Source organism: Paramisgurnus dabryanus, chromosome 20, assembly GCF_030506205.2.
Source record: "Paramisgurnus dabryanus chromosome 20, PD_genome_1.1, whole genome shotgun sequence".
NCBI lineage: Eukaryota > Metazoa > Chordata > Actinopteri > Cypriniformes > Cobitidae > Paramisgurnus > Paramisgurnus dabryanus.
Genome location: NC_133356.1, coordinates 10,728,548 through 10,747,342, shown reverse-complemented (window position 1 = coordinate 10,747,342; position 18,795 = coordinate 10,728,548). Strand labels below are relative to the sequence as shown.

General features: G+C 37.0%; 3 protein-coding genes across 5 annotated transcripts in view; 1 reads left to right on the top strand and 2 right to left on the bottom strand.

The window, feature by feature from the left end:
- Positions 1 to 1,209: 1,209 nt before the first annotated feature.
- Positions 1,210 to 9,880, bottom strand: erlec1 (endoplasmic reticulum lectin 1). The gene is made up of 14 exons (XM_065296400.1): positions 9,591 to 9,880; positions 9,122 to 9,226; positions 8,958 to 9,038; positions 5,674 to 5,751; positions 5,503 to 5,557; positions 5,358 to 5,419; positions 5,051 to 5,274; positions 4,669 to 4,822; positions 4,352 to 4,492; positions 4,218 to 4,277; positions 4,003 to 4,127; positions 2,713 to 2,790; positions 2,563 to 2,638; positions 1,210 to 1,767 (listed from the first exon to the last, which is right to left on the bottom strand). Exons 1-14 carry the CDS (start codon positions 9,717 to 9,719, stop codon positions 1,696 to 1,698), a joined length of 1,440 nt encoding a protein of 479 aa, XP_065152472.1. The 5' UTR covers positions 9,720 to 9,880; the 3' UTR covers positions 1,210 to 1,695.
- A 1,392-nt stretch (positions 9,881 to 11,272) lies between these two features.
- Positions 11,273 to 18,359, top strand: agpat4 (1-acylglycerol-3-phosphate O-acyltransferase 4 (lysophosphatidic acid acyltransferase, delta)). Its single transcript, XM_065296401.2, has 9 exons — positions 11,273 to 11,605; positions 12,820 to 13,032; positions 13,894 to 14,063; positions 14,190 to 14,351; positions 15,007 to 15,160; positions 15,333 to 15,435; positions 15,624 to 15,699; positions 15,893 to 16,091; positions 17,755 to 18,359. Exons 2-9 carry the CDS (start codon positions 12,855 to 12,857, stop codon positions 17,844 to 17,846), a joined length of 1,134 nt encoding a protein of 377 aa, XP_065152473.1. The 5' UTR covers positions 11,273 to 11,605; positions 12,820 to 12,854; the 3' UTR covers positions 17,847 to 18,359.
- Positions 18,014 to 18,795, bottom strand: part of map3k4 (mitogen-activated protein kinase kinase kinase 4) — a 40,081-nt gene continuing 39,299 nt past the window's right edge. For all 3 annotated transcript variants that reach the window (XM_065296399.2, XM_065296397.2, XM_065296398.2), the window contains one exon: positions 18,014 to 18,794. In XM_065296399.2, the coding sequence (XP_065152471.1) occupies positions 18,774 to 18,794 (21 nt within the window). In that variant the 3' untranslated portion in view covers positions 18,014 to 18,773. The remainder of the gene's footprint in view (position 18,795) is intronic.

The window sequence follows — 18,795 nt, the reverse complement described above, 5'->3', positions numbered from 1 at the left end:
GGGCTAGGCTAAATGCTAACCCATTTCCGACATGCTGTACAAAGATTAAGCGCATGCATTGAAAAGAGATATGTATGTATTCATTTGCCTAAGTTGAGGTAAGAACATAGTAAAATATTGAAAAACAGTGGTGTTTTCCTTTAAGTATAGCTTATTATATATGTAATGCATAAAAATATATAAATTGCTATATATATTTTATGTAGGAGATCTCACACAAAAGGTTCATCACATTTGGGGGTCCTTGGCATCATAAAGTTTGAAACCCCCTGGCCTATATACGTACTGTGACCAAAACTTGTCATGTAAAGGATTGCTAGCACCATCTAGTGTAGATAGGTTTTCTCCTGGCCAGTCCTTAAAGGGATAGTTCACCCAAAAATTTAAATTCTGTCATCATTTATCACAAACCTGTATAATTGTTTTGTTCTGAGGAACACAAAGGAAGATATTTTGAGAAACGTTCATGGACCCCATTCACTCCCATAGTAGGAAAAAGAATACTATGGAAGTACATAGGGTGCACGAAGGGTTTGGTTACAAACATTTCTCAAAATATCTTCCTGCGTGTTCATCAGAACAAAGAAATGTATACATGTTTGTAACGACATCAGAGTGAGTAAATGATGAATTTTTTTTTTTTGGTGAACTATTCTTTAATGGGGCAGTTTCCCAGACAGGGTTTAGACTAATCCAGGACTAGGCCTTAGTTATATTAGGACATTTGAGTAGTTTTTACAAACAGACCTTACAAAAAATGATTACTGTTGTGCATCTTGAGACAAAACAGTTGCACTGATATATGTTAAGATATATATAAAAAAAAAAACCATCTTGCACTGACATAAGGCAGCTCAAACATGCACTTTAGTCTGGGAAACCGCCCCTATATCATTTAGTACAGGCCTTATCAGTTTATTTCTTAGTTCAAATGGATTATATCTATTCAGCGTGATGTTAATCAACATGATGGTGTATTTTTTTCAACATATTTTATTCAGTTGAACAAATGTATAGGATGAGCAACACCCATCATTATAGTCAATGCACTTCTCAGTCTTAATCTTTCAGTTTAAAACATTTCTCAGAAAAGCAGGTTAAAAGCTGCACTTCGCCAAATATGTATCATTGCTGTAACCCAATAGTGGAAACAGCAGAAGTGGCAAAGTTTAAGTGGTTACCACTAATTTTGAAAATAACAATGATCCCTGATTCTTAAATATTAGTTTAATTACATTCACGTTCCTGTGCGTACAAGACAGTGTATTACCTTTTAGTTTCTTCAAAACAACATTTTTTCTTTAAAAACAAGAAGGAGTTTGACCAAATAAATAATATGCAGTTAAAACCAATGAACTGATATTGACGGGCAACCTGCCAGCCATTTAAGCGTGCCAAAAGATAAGGATTGGATGAGGTTTGAGATTTGGTAATAAAACATTGAGAAACCAGTCCCAGCTGCATCTTCAGGTTTAAAACAGTTTCAAGAAACCTTCCGGTTTGGTCTTTAAACAAGAGACAGCAGTCATTGAGGAAGTTTTCACTGGTTTCTTAAAGGGCTGAGATTCAGCATGCCGATGATCTGCTGAACATTATCAGACCATCTCTCTTTCTCCCTCCAAGCATTCGTTATTCAGTCCTCCTTCGTTGAATTCTTCATTGTTCAGTTCTCCCTCTTTATTCCAATGATTTAGGTTAGCTAGGGATAAAGAGTAGACCGTTTTCATCCGCAGTGTCCAGGATCTTGCATATTACTGGTGACTCGACCTATGGCAGACAAGTAAATGTTATAAGTTATTCAAATTAAATGACCACATAACTTTCCCCTCACTGTTTACACCTGATATCAAAATCACTTTCATACGATCCAGCATAAGTCAACAGTGCTTAACCTACAATACAAACATAATCAAAAACATTCAAATTTGCATATCAAATGTGTATCCATGCTTATCAAAAGCAGTCATCCATCGTGCTAAAATATTTAAATCTTTGCTTGTTACTTGGTGTATATGTCAATACTAGGTATAAACGAGGTCTGTAACACCAAGTTAGCAACTTAGCATTAAAGGGACATTCCACTTTTTTTGAAAATAGGCTTATTTTCCAAAATAGGACTATTTTCGGGAAGTGCGTAATATCACTACACCTGCTGTAGCCATGTTACATCAGCAAAGTCCTTGATTATTACGCCAGTTTGAGAGTATAGTTCCTAGCCATATCTGCCTAGAAAATCGCAACTTTTAATTTCCTGTCAGTCTTAGTACACGATGTAACTACAGAAGAGTCAAGTTTTAAATAGGAAAAATATAGTAACTTTGGTTATTTTTTAGCTCAATGCTAATGGTCTAATCAGATTCAATGGATTATGCTAAGCTATGCTAAAAGTGGTAGCCCCAGACCCGGAGATCAGCTGAATGGATTCCAAAATGGTAATAATCAAAATGTTTAACTCTAGGGGAGGTGGAAAATTAGCATATTTTCAAAAAAAGTGCAGTGTCCCTTTAACATTAAAAAGTTGCGTTGTGTGTGTGCTGATCTGGCTATTTCTTTGCCTCTCACCCCAAGAACGTATTGGCAAGTCTGAGGTTCCAGCATGTATACCGTAACAGCATGAGGGGAATCTGATTCCTTACACCTATGACAAAAAAGTATATCAGGTATGGCATTCAGAGACAAAGAACTTAACCTCAAAAATTATGGGTAACTCACTTAAGCTTGACTATAACCTGTCTTGGTTTCCCGGTTAGGTCACAAACATCTCCATTGCCGTAGAAGTGAGACACAACCCTGATAAAACAATAACCAGGATGACACATTCAAATTATAAAATAATGTTACATGTAACATTTATTAAAAATATGTGACCCTGGACCACAAAACCAGTCTTAAGTCGCACAAGTATATTTGTAGCAATAGCCGACAATACATTGCATAGGTCAAAATTATATTTAAAAAAATGTATTTAATGCAAAAATCATTAGGATATTTTGTAAATTTCAACGTAAATATCAAAAATGTATTTATCATGTGTTGCTAAGGACTTCTTTAAAATCAATTGCCTCTGATTCGGTGATTCTCGTGAAATTAGACTTATGAGGTGCCATGAAACATTTTGATAAAAAAGGTAAATGCTATCAAAATTAGAAGCATACAGTTACAAACATCTATCTCTTCATGTACTATTTTGCACATGATTTCAAATGACATCTTACAAACCAATTTTGTTGTTTTTTCCACATTTAAGGGGAAAAGTTTCATTAACGCAACGTGTCCACGACTGGATTTGGGTTCTTTGACATGGAAATATTTATAATAAAAAAAATCAAAAAAAAAAAAAGCTTCAGTGCATGTTATACTATAAACATTTACAGTAAAGAAACATGTGGGATTTGGTGATCATTGGTAAATGTAGAGACCAAGACCAATTTTCTCATCCTCCGCAACAATTTTCAATCATTGTTTAAGCCCTCAAGGAACTAACATTTTCACAAAAATTGTTGGAAAGGACATAATTGACTGTGACACTCAAGATGGCTACCAGGTAAGCAGTTCTTATTTTTTCTCTCCAGATAAAAGTTGAGATTTTGTTTGTCATAGTACCTAGACAACTTTTTACTTTTTTTTCTCATTACCGAAACATGAGTTTGGTAAATGCATATATGTAATGTAATGTAATGTTGCGGTAATGATAATTTTTTGATAATCAAAAAAATTGAAATACTATAAATATTTTTTAAATCCTCTAAAAATAATGGTTATAGTAAGTTCAGACCTTAATCTTATATGTACAAAAAAAAAATGGCTTCAAGGGCTTTTTTAAAATTCTGATGCTGGACACCTTCTAAATCTGAATTTCGTGAGAATCACCCAAATCCAGATTTTCAAATATCTCTGCCAAATATTGTCCTATCCTAACAAACCATACATCAATAGAAATTGACCCTTATGACTGGTTTTGTGGTCCAGTGTCACATATATGAGGAAACTAAAAAAACATACTTCACTTTGGGTGGTACACTGTCCTTCAAATGGTAAGATCGGGCCACATTCTTCTTGGCCCAGTTTAAATGATCCTCATGGTTCCAGGTACCCACCACCACAATGTTCTTCCCCTGCTCTTTTTCCTACAGAAAAAGTAGTTTAAAGTCTCTCAAAAAACCTGTTCTTTAATGCTATACTGAAAATATTTGCTTAAATTACGACTCTCCTCTTACCTCGTGATATTGCTGGACGTGCTTTCCATAACAAAATTCATACTTCCACCATCCAACACCCTAGAGACAAAGACGTGTTGGCAGCAAATATTCTTTTAAAAGAATACACAAGAAAAATTCATCCATTTTCTCACCCCATGTAGACAGTAGGAACCACTCAGAAACTCCTTGATCAGCTGTTCATCGGTGAGACGAGAGATGTGGGTGGTGCCAACCGTGACCTTGGACTGCCCACCGACCGTCAGGGGCTTATGGGTAGAGGTATATGCTTCCTCCTTAGCAAGACACAGGAAACGACATATGAAGTTTGCATGTTGCTGCTAAATATTTATGTCCTCCAATGCAGACCAACCTTTAAGAATAACTTCTAAAACCATTAATAGTAGAACTTGCCTTATGCACGATTTAGGATAATTATTCTTATGCAAAGAGGATAAATGTTTTTGCTTACCCTGGATCCTCTCTCTTGCCTCTCAATGCTGGAGCTGAACGATGGCTTCCTCAGCTCTTCCTGCTCACGCTCCAGCTGAGAGAGAGACTGAGGTCGGAGAGGAGAACCACCCAGAGCCTGGCAGAAGATGTCATTCACCGGGGAAGACTTAAACCTGGGGAGAGGTGTGCCGGGTTATGAATATATCTCATATATTATAAATGAACAAGGCATAACGTTTAAAAGACTATGCATGCACTGCAAAACCAAATTTGTTTATGTCTGATACATACACTTGATACAAAACTTACCTAGATCAATTCTCTCTATTTACATTGTCTGTCTGTTATTATTATTAAAAGCATTTTTAACATTTCTTCACTCTTGTTGTGTACACGTGTACCTGTATTTGGGGTGTGAACAGAGCAGGGGAGTGAGTATCACCACCTCATACTGGCAGGTGAGGACCTCGGCAATGGTGAGGATCTCGTGCTTGGCCTCGGGGTGGCAAACATATAGCACTGTTGTGGAGCGAGGCTCATTCTGTCTAAGAGGGCATTCTGTCCCATGTCCCATCTGTACTGGATAGTATGGCGTCAACTGACCTTCTATATTCTTCGTTGGCACCTTGAAATCGATAAAGGTGAAATTAAAAACAAACAGATGGGCAAAACACATTTATTGCATGCATATGTACAACTAACACTAACCTCTGTGTTAGCATCAGTTTCTTTAGCGCTGTTAGATGTGCTGGATTTTTCTGTATCTGATTCTGAACAGCAGATAAAATATGTGAAATATTTGCTAAAATATGTACATAATTATGTAAAAAAAAAAAAATGTAAAATGCCTAACCTGCACCATCACTTTTTTTCATGGTACCCAGAAAGTATTCTTGTAGGTTTGGCTTCTGAAAGAGACAAATGAAAATCAGTATTTATCAGTATTATTACAGCATTATTTTTACTACAGCAATATTTTGCATGAAAACAGTACGTCATACATAATAATAAAAAGTGATTTTACCTGCCCCGTCTCTTTTTCCTCGTGATACTGCCGTACATGTTTCCCATGGCACACCTCATATGTCCAGTATGACTCAATCTGCAATGCAAATAATTAGTAACTCGTCATAAAACAAACAGTGCTTGTAAATTTATATCATATAAATAAAGAGCATGTTTTCCAAAATGACCAAAATATAAGTTGTTGTTTTTTTTAGGTGAAACATAACATATATAATGGAAATACATATTACAATACTGGTGGAAAATCACATGACTTCCTTATAGTTTAAATATATTGTATAATAACATGTAAATGTAAATTAAATATGAGCCTTTATTACATTAGGAGAGGAACCAAGGTGATGTGTGACCCATGCAAAGTGATTTTTTGTGATTTGCTGTTTTTAACATAAAACCATTGTGCATAATCTAAAGCACATCTGTAAAGATATAACCTTGATATATTTAAAGGGACATTCCACTTTTTTTGAAAATTTGCTCATTTTCCAGCTCCCCTAGAGTTAAACATTTGATTCTTACCGTTTTGGAATCCATTCAGTTGATCTCCGGGTCTGGCGCTAGCACTTTTAGCATAGCTTAGCATTATCCATTGAATCTGATTAGACCATTAGCATCGCACTAAAAAATAACCAAAGAGTTTCGATATTTTTCCTATTTAAAACTTGACTGTTCTGTAGTTACATCGTGTACTAAGACAGTTGAAAAGTACAAGTTGCGATTTTCTAGGCAGATATGGAGAAGGGGTTTTAACATTAAGTGGCATGGCATCTTACGCACAGAAGCCAGTGGCACGTGCCACTACGTTTTGTGGCACTTCCGGTTTCAATTGGCTCGTACCAGTGGCTCGTCGAGTGGCACTTCCGGTGTCCAGTGGCTCATGCCACTCCGTTTAGTGGCTCGTCGAGTGGCACTTCCGGTGTCCAGTGGCTCATGTCACTGTTTAGTGGCAGCTCGTCGAGTGGCACTTCCGATGTCCAGTGGCTCATACCATTCCGTTTGTGGGTTGTCTACTGATACATGTCAGTAAAACTTAGGTCTGTTGGATTGAGGCATATGGCACTGATATTCACCGATCGATCATTACCCGAGAGTAACTTAGGCGTGCTGCTGCTATGTTCATTTAATTGTGACACAATGATATTGTGTGTCCTTTTTGACTGTCTGGTGTTTCAGGTAACCGAATGCGTGAAATGCATCGAGAGCTAAATAGGACATCTTGATGATCGTTCATCAATCGTATGATCATAATTCACAATTTAAGTATTAAAAATGTAAATATTTAAAATGGGAAGGCAAATATTTTATATATTTAATAAAGCACAACATGCCTGATATTGCATAATACTGTTAGTTTTTAATATAAATTTTCTAATTGTATTATTTGTGAAAATGTAGTCTGTGAGTGGCATGTTTTTATTTGTAACCATTGCCAATGTGTTGTATTTAATAAAAAGTGTCATTTATAAGAATCTCGCAGAATATTATAATATTTTTTTCTGCAAGTACCGCATTTACACACATGCACGCCAAAACAGTAGGTGTCAGTCTAACCATGTTTATGTTTAAAAACAATGTCCTATTACATATTTTACAACTTGATATTTATTTAATTTTTTTACAACTTGATATTTACACGGTGTTGACAGTGCAGATACGTCACGTGCCCTTCAAAATTACATTTTATCTAGTCTATATAGAAGTAATTATTTTAAATAAATTGTTGGATTATTTCAAAGCAAAACAGATTTACAAAACACTTAGCAAAACACTTTACAAATGATTAAATCAAACACAGTTTTTCCTTTATTTTATGCATTTCAATGGATCGTTGCCTATATGCTTTAAGAAGGGGTCAGTTTTTTTCTTCGATCTCGTCTTTCATTTAAAGGGTATCTAGTAGACTCCTAAATTAGGCATACTACTTTAAAAAAAAAAAAAGATTTACAAAAACCGATTAAATATTAAGAAAAGCCACAATGTTCACACGACCATGGCTCAGACAAATACTGTGCTTTATTAAATGAAAACACTCAAAATATTATGCATTTCCATTTTAAATATTGTGATCATACAATTCCTTTATGAACCAGCGTCAAGATGATATATTGAGCTCTCGACTCAATTTACGCATTCGGTTACCTGAAACATCAGAGTCAAAAAGGACACACAAAATCATTGTGTCACAATTAAATGAACATAGCAGCAGCACGCGTAAGTTACGCTCGAATCTGTAATGATCGATCAGTGACTATCAGTGCCACATGCCTCAATCAAACAGACCTAAGTTTTACTGACATGTGTCAGTGTACGAGCAACCAAGCGGAGTGGTATGAGCCACTCGACATCGGAAGTGCCACTCGACGAGCCACTTAAAAGTGGCATGAGCCACTGGACACCGGAAGTGCCACTCGACGAGCCACTGGTACGAGCCAATGGAACCCGGAAGTGCCACTAAACATAGTGGCACGTGCCAGTGGCTTCTGTGCGTAAAATGCCATGCCACTTTATGTTAAAACTGCTACTGCAGATATGGCTAGGAACTATACTCTCATTCTGGCGTAATAATCAAGGACTTTGCTGATGTAACATGTCTGCAGCAGGCGTAGTGATATTATGCACTGCCCGAAAATAGTCCCCTGCTATTGAAAGTAACCAAGGGGACTATTTTAGGGCAGTGCATAATATCACTACGCCGGCTGCAGACATATTACAGCAGCAAAGTCCTTGATTATTACGCCAGAATGAGAGTATAGTTCCTAGCCATATCTGCCTAGAAAATCCCAATTTTTATTAATTTTCCGTCTGTCTTAGTACACGATGTAACTACAGAAGAGTCAAGTTTTAAATAGGAAAAATATTGAAGCTCTTTGGTTATTTTTTAACGCAATGCTAATGGTCTAATCAGATTCAATGGATTGTGCTAAGCTATGCTAAAAGTGCTAGTGCCGGCCCCGGAGATCCGCTGAATGGATTCCAAAACAGTAAGAACCAAATGTTTAACTCTAGGGGAGCTGGTAAGAATATCTTTAAAAAAAGTGGAATGTCTCTTAAATATTGACTTATGGTTTTCACATTGATTTCCATCGTTACATGGCCATGAGTTAAATCAAACTTTGGTGCTCCTAATCTCATAGTTAGATTATGAGACTTTAGACTGGATGCTCATGCAAGTTTACATATAATCAAACATTTATGAAGGCAATTGCACCACTGCTGTAAAAACAGATGGGTTTATGGATGGATGGATGTTACTATATACAGAAAGTGTGAAGTTAAACTCACTCTGTATGAGCAACTGTCCTGTTTGAATAAAGGCTCCAGCAACTCTGCTGGGTTTGGCCCACTGTACTCCTTCGCACCATCCTTCAAAAGAAAATGAAAACAAAACTATAAACATAATAATTTAAGATACTGATAGGGAAAATGTTTGCCATATGCAACCATACCTCCTGAGTGCCGGACAAAGATGGCAATAAGCACTTGTACTTCTCTTTTTCTGCAGTTGTCATGATAACATAATCATCTTCTTTGTACAGGACTCCGGACATTGGCTGTGGGGAGTATTAAAAAAATATTTTAAAATAATGCCAGTGCACAAAAACATGAGGGACACATAAACGACTGCAATTTAAAAAAAAATAAATACATCCGTTTTGGACAGCTGAAAAACCTGTTTGGCAACCCTGAACGTATACAGTAGTTTGGTTTGTATGTACAGTACAGTGATAGACATTCACGTTGTCAGAGAGAATACACGAGCTTTAGTTAGTTTTTTAAGCAGGAAACAAATGAACCAACGTCACCTACAAGCGGTAGGCAACAACACAGGATGCAACAAACGTAAACAGATTGTATTTACACCTGCCACGTCAAACAGCTGACCGCATCGTGGGTTTATTCAATGATTTCACTTACCAGAGTAAAGTCTGCTCCCGGCCAGTTGATTTTAAACGGAATCTCATCAGAAAACACAGGAGATCCTGCGCGGTTTGCAGACACCCCGAACCAAATTAGCCCCCAAAGGCACCGCAAAAACAGCCGCATCGCCCCTGCTCACTCCAAACGCTGTCAGGACATTAGAAATATATGGCACATAGAAGAAAAAGTGTCAGAAATGCAAGTGCTCGCAGTGATCAGTGAGACCTGACTGCTGCTGTTACTTTAGGTATATTACACTCAAAAGGCACTGCGCAGACGGAATAATATGACATCAAAATACCGCGGGAGTGATTCGAATGGTATGCTTTTTTCTGATTCGCTCTCGCGGTATTATGATGTCACATACTGAACAGTCTATGTGTGCAGCGCTGAATGAAGTTGCACTTGCCTTTCGTCAAGAGTTAAAACAGGAAGCGCATCAGGGGCTTGTCTTCTTGCCACGTCCATTTCCGGAATAAGACGGAAACCCCCTCAGCCAATGAAACGTGAAATCAAACTTTGATCGTATGTACCTATTTTATATGAGCGATAAATGCTTTCAATTATGTTTCTGGAAATTAAGCATTTTAATTTTGTAACTTAATGATCGCTTGTATGAGGGGGCGGGGCAAATCTGCAACTAAATAATCATTTGAGAAATCAAAGTAGTGTAGCACAAATTAATCAAGCTAAAAAAAGTAATGTTTGTCCTACAATAAATCCGTTTGGTTGTGCTCTCTATTGTTTTCTGGTGCCTGGTCTTGCTCTAGAAAGATTTTGCTATAGAAGAGTAAATTACATTTTCGCGGTTGGCAGACGCTTTTATCCAAACAGTCTAATCAACCTATACATTTTTGTTATCATAATGTGTATTTCTTTGGGATAAATAAAATACATTTGTATCTTACACCGCTTCAAATACTGCTTTGGGTGTCCACTGTGATTGGGTCCTAATTCTACGATAAATATTTTTGTCTTTGTGAAAAGTTAAAGTTGGATTAACTTAGAAAATTAATCAAACTTTTTTTTTTCAACTTAAAATTTTCGCCTAAAGTAAGAAGTAACAATTAAAGCATTTTTTTTTTTAAGTAGGTCCAACTTTAAATTTTTACAGTGTTGATGGCCTTGTTTAGTTAAAAATATTAGTTAACTAAAATTGTATATTGAGTCAACTAATATTTTTAAGTTTAATTCATTATAAAATGTAATGCAGCACGAACACTTACTTTATTTAAGTGGAAACAACAAATCTTTTTTACAGTGTAGAACAAACTCTCGTGAAGTAGAAATCATGAGGATGGTCATTTTCTAGGCCATTATGCAGAGATACAATATGCTGTACAGTTAATGTATACAGTGTGTTCCGATGGAGTTGGAAAAATAATCAAATCCAAAAGCCACATTGGAAAATGTATTTTCTTGATTTAAGCATAAACTTAAAGTTAGTTTGTGTTAGAAACAAAGAGGCATGTTAAAAAAAATCTAATTTTCTAAACAAAACACCAAACACGTATTAGTAATGCTAATCTATCAAACGTTCTCCCTCTTTAAAAACATATATGTTTGTTCATACAACAAATAACAAAAGGGTGCCCTCAACTATCATTTCTTTTGTCTAGTAACAAAGCTCAGTGTCATCCAGCAGAGGGTGCAATTGACTTTGAGGATTGTAAACCTCACGTTTAAGGTGATGCCCTGCTGTGAACAACGTGCTTGGAAATGATGTACAGCTCCTTGTTAAAGTGAATGGTGTAAACTCCAGGCTGTACAGGGACACACGGACTGTGACTGGAGGAAATGACATAATGACCCTCTAAAGTCCCTGCCCACGTTCCAGTGCTCTTCTCCTGACTCTTGGTGCGGGGTGTGGTCACGTATTCCGTTCAGTACCAACGGTCGACTCTGAATCTGAACCTGCCGTTCTCTTCAACTTAAAACATAAATCAGATCTGCATCTCTGATCAAGTCAACGATGAGACGTCTGATCCACTACTAACCGAGCAAGAGAAAAGGTAATTTGAACAAAACATCGCTTTTTTCCTTTTAACCAGCGGTTCTTTGCATGCGACCGGAGATCTCAAAAAACATTCACGAGTTTGACACACTTGATGCTCATGAGACCAAGATTAAACACATTTGTCAATAAAATACACAAAAACATGAAGAGTACATAAAGAAAGTTGTGTGCTGTTATAGATTAAGTTTAGTTGAGATTGTTTTAATAAATTGATAGTTTGACAGAAATAAATGTGTAGGTCATTTGACCACTCTAACCTGCAGGTACTAAGTGTACTTAGTAGTATAAGTTATAAGGTTAATTTGATAGTTTAAACAAGGCGCACCCTGTAATGTAAACCATTAATAGAAATGTCAAACTTGAGCGTTCGTGATGTCAAACTCAGATTTGCTTTTGACTTTGCGCTCTTTCGAAGTCGCGAATGCGGATGGCGCGTGCACCGGTTCTGATGTCATACCGGACTGATTTTTTTATTAGTTGAATGAAATAATACAACTTTTTTCAAGGCAATTTTAAATACTTTTGGTTTTTATGTTGCCATTTTTACGCTAACTAGATTTTCAGTGTATGATACTGAAAAAATGTTTACATAAGCGTGTAAATAACATGTAAACACCACACACAAGCTATGCACAAACATTTTGCAATCACTTTTAGTTGTCAGAATGATAATCTCCACTAATAAACAGTCCAAACCTGCTCACTGGAGGACTGGGTTTAACCTTCAGCTCCACCTGTTTTTAAACACACCTGTCATTTTTAAGTAATACTGAAAACCTTGATCAGCTGGTTCAGGTGAGTTTTTGGGGTTGGAGCCAATTATAGCATAGTAGCTTACCTGCATAGACACCACTGCAAATTATAACACCTGTAGTCTACTAACAAGAAGTAAATCATGTATCATTGCTGTGACAACCTCAAGACTATTAGGTTTTAAGAATATATACAGCACTGTGCCTTGCTTTACAACACCATGATTTTTAGAAATCCTGTAAAACTACATGGTATAGAAATACTCTTTGTAAAACATTGAAAATTATAACATAAAGGGGTTAATCTTTTTCCTAACCATGCTATTTGCATATTGGCTTGCATATTACAAATACATTTTTATACAGTATAACATTCTTGACAATCATGTCCATTGTTTCTATAAATAGCCTGTGTATTTAATTATATTTTATTCATATATTTTTTCCTTCTGCACAGGTTTTTTTTGGAGACAGGGAGTATACACAACAAGGATGGGATTCCTTAAAGTACTTAAAACTCAGTTCCTGTGCCATCTCATTATCTGTTATGTGTTCCTGGTCAGCGGGTTTATCATCAACCTGCTGCAGATTTGTACTCTACCACTTTGGCCCATAAACAAGCAGCTTGCACGCAAGTTAAACTGCAGATTGGGTTATTCTATTGCCAGTCGTAAGTCTTGCAAGCTCACCTGTGTGTACACCTCAATATGGAAATTATAACAGTGTGATCTATTCAGGCCTGACATTTATAAAGTGATGTTCACAACACAGCTGAAACAAAATTTAGGTTTACAGCCACAAACATTTAATTACAGCAGCACGATCCAGTCCTGCTCCAGGATTTTGGAATATGCAGTTTTTCTGAGAACCTTAGATTATCTAGTGCATATGTGTTTATTAGTAAATGAGCGATTGGCCTATTTTTCATGACAGTGTACCCATTTATGTTAAGCAATTTATGTCACAACAATGAGATTTTGCCGTTTCCCAGCATGTGTGTAGCAGACAGGTCACACCTCACTTTGAGAGTGCAGAAAATAAAACCATATACTTCCTGTTTTTAAAAACCACAGCATGGTACAAAACAAACACCTTTGCCATCTATTTACATATGTTTGTAATGGCTGGAACCAGAAAGATGCACTGACCGAGATACACATTCATGAATATGTAAATAAATTCTGCATTACAAATATGTGACCTTGGACCACAAAACCAGTCAATGGTTTTAAATAGAGATAAAATAAGCTTCCCATTGATGTATTATTTGATAGGATAATATTTGACCTTAGCAACACATATTACTATTGATAAATACATTTATTTTATATTTACAGTAGGAAATATAGTCAAATATCTTAATGGAACATGATCTTTACTTAATATCCTAATGATTTTTTGTATAAAAATTTTTAAATTTAAATGTATTTTTGGATATTGCTATAAATATACCCGTGCTACTTATGACTGGTTTTGTGGTCCAGTGTCACATATATGCTACACTTCATTCTTCTTTTCTGTGTTTGCCCAGAAATGGTGGCACTTTTGGAATGGTGGTCCGGGACAGAATGCACGCTTTACACAGACCCCAAAAGCTTTTCTCTCTATGGCAAAGAAAATGCCATTGTTGTCCTTAATCACAACTTTGAGATCGATTTTCTGTGTGGTTGGACCTTTTGTGAGAGATTTGGCGTTTTAGGGGTAAGACAAAACCACTGCTCACCTCAAATTAAAGTTGTAATGTGATTCTGATTCATGTTATTAATAGTAGTGCTGATGCAAGGTTGAAAGTATTGTCAGGGTGTGAACAGGCTTTTTTTGTTTCAGAGCTCTAAAGTGTTGGCAAAAAAGGAGCTTTCTTACGTTCCTGTGATTGGCTGGATGTGGTACTTCCTAGAAATCGTCTTTTGTAAAAGGAAATGGGAGGAGGATCGGAAGACAGTTGTCCAGGGCTTGCGCAACCTCCACGATTACCCAGAAAACTTTTGGGTAATTTTGTGTTATATTTGTCTTTCTGATTAACCTAAAGCAGCATTATTCTTAAAGGGATAGTTCACCCAAAAATGAAAATAATGTCATTAATGACTCTTTTGATCCAAACTTTTAAGATCTCCGTTCATCTTCAGAACACAGTTTAAGATGTTTTATATTTAGTCCGAGAGCTTGTTGACCCTTCATTGAAAATCTACATACGGTTTACTGTCCATGTCCAAAAAAATAACATAATCAAAGTAGTCCATGTGACATCAGTGGGTCACGTGACTACGGTGAACGCGGATGACGTGTTATCTGGTGCGCCCCAGCTGTTTTTTTTTGTGTGCGCCTTTGTTTATAGTCTGAGGGAGTAAGTTTGAAAAAAAAAACTTCACAAACATGTCAGAGGATAACACATCATCCACGTCACATGACTTTAGACTCTTATATAAAACATCTTAAACTGTGTTCCGAAGATGAACGGAGGTCTTACGAGTTTGGACCGACATGAGGGTGAGTAATTAATGGCATTATTTTAAGGAACAGTTCATCCAAATTTTAAGAAGTATCTTATTATAGAAATGTTACTAAACTTTTATTTTTTACTGTCCCTTGATGTCTCATATATGGTTGGTGACCATAGGGCTTGTTCATTGTTTTTGATGCATAGTTCCTGCTGCACTGTGAGGGCACACGATTTACAGAGAAGAAGCACAAGCTTAGTATGGAGGTGGCAGAGAAGAAAGGTCTCCCCAAACTCAAGTACCACCTTCTACCTCGTACCAAAGGCTTTTGTGTCACGGTCCAGAACCTCAGGGGAAAGGGTGAGATCTTCCTAACCAAAGCCGTTTTACGGACCTTCAAATCATTTTGGTAAATGAAGGCAAATGTTAGCTGATACAGTAAGTTAATCCGTGTAAAAAAATGCAGATTAGGTCACGATTAGTTGACGTGCAAGGACTTGGCTTGCTGACTTGGTTTGTGTCTCCTCTGTAGTTACTGCTGTGTACGATTCTACACTTAATTTCAGAAACAACGAAATGCCAACCTTATTGGGAATGCTCAATGGAAAAAAGTACCACGCTGATTTATATGTGAGGTATAAAAAAAACGCCCTTTGGCAGTGTTGTTTATTACATAAATGTCTTCTGATAGAACAAAGTTCAAATGCGGTCTCCATAATCATTTATGTTTTAGTTACATTTATGACTTGTTATATAAACATATATGAAGTCAGCTTAAGACCTGTGCCAGATGAACAATTATGAAATTCCTTGTGTCTTTTAGACGGATTCCTCTGGAGTCAATCCCAGAGGACGAGTCGGAATGTGCAGCCTGGCTTCACAAACTCTATCAGGAAAAAGTAAGTGCCTACATGAGGGTGTTAATACCTTGCATCACCAAACGGGAAGATTGGGGTTAGTTTTGATGATAGACTTCCAATTACATTACCCTTAAACAGCTTTGTACTGTACCTGTAGGATGCCATTATGATAAATGTGCTATTGCAACCATGAGTCACTCGGCAGAAAATAAGGGATTGTGTTGTTCCTCAGGACCAGTTTCAAGAACATTACAGGCAGACAGGTCAATACCCGGGTCCCATTACAAACGCCCCGCGTCGACCTTGGGCGTTGCTGAACTGGCTCTTCTGGGTCTGCCTGTTGGTTTATCCTCTCTGCATACTGCTGTTACGACTGCTGATGTCAGGGTCCACCTTCACTGTGCTTTGTACATTAATCTTCTGTATAGCAGGTACTTGGGTAGAACTGGGATGGGTGGTTGATTTTTGTTCATTGGTTGTAATTAAAATTGATAGTAAAAATTAGCAATAAATAGATGTGGCAACTAAGGAATTATGTGCTGCTACTATTTCACTTCAATCTGTTTTTCAAACAAATGTATATGAACAGAGGCCGGTTAGGTGATGCAGCAGTAAGTATGTCAACCACTTTTATCCGCATTTAATGCATGTTGCTCAATTCACAAATGCCCGGTTGATTGGCACATTTTATGCATTTTTATTTTGAAGTTCCTCCAGTGTCACAGCATGTGAGAACAAGTTACGAAATTTGTTTCAGATCTAAAAGTTTCATCTAAACACTGAATGCACACTTGATAAAATAAAAGCAAGTCTATGATTCATAGCTATATCTTTCAGCCACACATTAAAAAAAAAGTCATGCATCAACTTGATATTCAGTTTAAATGAAGCTTTCATTTCGGTACTATAAGTTTCATTTCTTCTTTGCTTAGTACAGGGTTCCCACACCTTTAAACCTTTTATTACTCTGAGTATTGCCGTTTTAAAGGTGCATTATGTAACTTTTAGGAGGATCTCTTGATAGAAACGTGATGTTATCAGTGGTGTACTGTCTTGCATAATTATCTGTATTGTTTTTATTACCTTAGACACTTTTAATTTTTAGAATAAGCCATTTTTATCTACGTATACCACGGGGCCTCTTACATGGAAGTCAACATTTCAGGCCGCCATGTTTCTACAGTAGCCCTAAACAGACAAATTTTGTCTCTACGCTGTCTCAGACGACGATGTGTTTGTCCTGTGGTGGCTATCGTAGCTTCATTGTGCGTTTTGAAAGGGAGGTGGTGAGCTGTGGAATGAGCCGCTGGATGCAATTCACAATCTCACCACTAGATGTTGCAAAAAATCTACACAGTGGACCTTTAAAAAAACTGTTTATAATCTGTATTCACAGAGTAATTTCTGACCATTCAAATATCTCAAAGCAGAGTATAACTTAAAAAAATCTATATTTATTATCATTTTTACAACATTTTACAATCCCTGGAAATGATCAAATTTCATGATAATGCTAGGTTTTCCGTAAAAGTGGGAACCCTGTTATTGATAAAGAAAAACAGCACCGTTTTTTAAATATTTTACGATGTTCTTACCTCAACTTAGATGAATTAATACATACCTATCTTTTTTAATGCGTGCACTTTATCTTTGCACAGCGTGTCATAAATGTGTTATCATTTAGCCTAGCCCCATTCATTCCTTAGGATCCAAACAGGGATGATTACTCGTGTATCTACTCATGTAACAGTCTCTAAATAGGAAAAACATGGAAGGGTTTGGTGGCTTCTTAATTCATCCCTGTTTGGATCCTAAGGCATAAATGGGGCTAGGCTAAATGCTAACACATTCACGACACACTGTACAAAGTTTAAGTGTACACATTGTAAAAAGATAGGTATGTATAAATTCGTCTAAGTTGAGGTAAGCACATGGTAAAATATTGAAAAACGGTGGTGTTATCCTTTAATAGTGACCTCAATAATGAATGATACAACTTCCATCAGTGCGCATAACCCTTGTATGCTATAAGAGCATGATAATGTGATTGGCCATTATGCTGTGACACTAACAAACATTTGCCTTCATTTACAGCATCCGCTGGTATGCGCTGGATGATTGGACAAACTGAGATTGACAGGGGTTCCAACTACGGGAACAAAGAGACGCAGCTGAACAATAAGTGAACGACTGCCGCTCAGCAGTAATGAACTCGTGACTGAGAAGACATTTTACTGGCAAGTAAAACTGACCACCTGAGTGAAATTTGAGGAAACCATGATGTAATATGAGGAACTTGCAGTCAGTTGTAACACACTCGCCACATTCAAAGAAACATATAGGCCATGTTTAAAAAAAAAGGTCTGTTTATTAATATTCTTCTTTAAATATTGCAAACACTGTTTTGAGGAGCAGAGAACCAACAACATTGATGCCTGTGTAAAAGCAAGGTTTCTGTGTTTGTCCACCTGACTGAGTGCAGCAGCGGAAAGGCGGAGTCAGACTGGCTTCTTCCCTCTCATTGGTTGGTTATGCTAAAACACTCAGACTGAAAAGGCACGACGTTGGCCAGGAGGCTGGTCGACGCAGCACAACTATTCAAAGGCTTAAATATGATTTGTTAACAGTGGGCTCTGCAGCAAGGCGAACAAAAATACCATATTTAAAAAAAAATTAAAACCTTCTCTAATGTGACTGTCTGATTTGTTTTCTTCATTGAACACTCAGTTGATGTATTGCCAAACTCCCTTTGATGCATTGTGCTGTGAGAGGAAGTCAATTAATGTCATTTTTATCTATCTTTAACGTCACCAAAATTCATATACCAGCCAAAAAAGTGGCTATTAAACTTCAGCTTTACAATATGCTTTGTACAAGGAAAACCCTAAACTATTCTTACAGTATGTACAATATAACGCTCTTATCTGCTCGTGTGACTGTACATGTAAGACTTGCCCTTTTTAACATTGTGAGAGGCTCCTATCAATCAGAGCAAGCTTAAAACCCGTCTGTATTTTCATTGTCCTCCCCCCTTCCAGTCCAAAGTTCCTTTCACGCCATGAAGTAGTGCTAGCATTTTTGTAAACGTTACGAGTATGTCAACCTCTCTGGCCTCACTCTTCATCCGTGCAGACC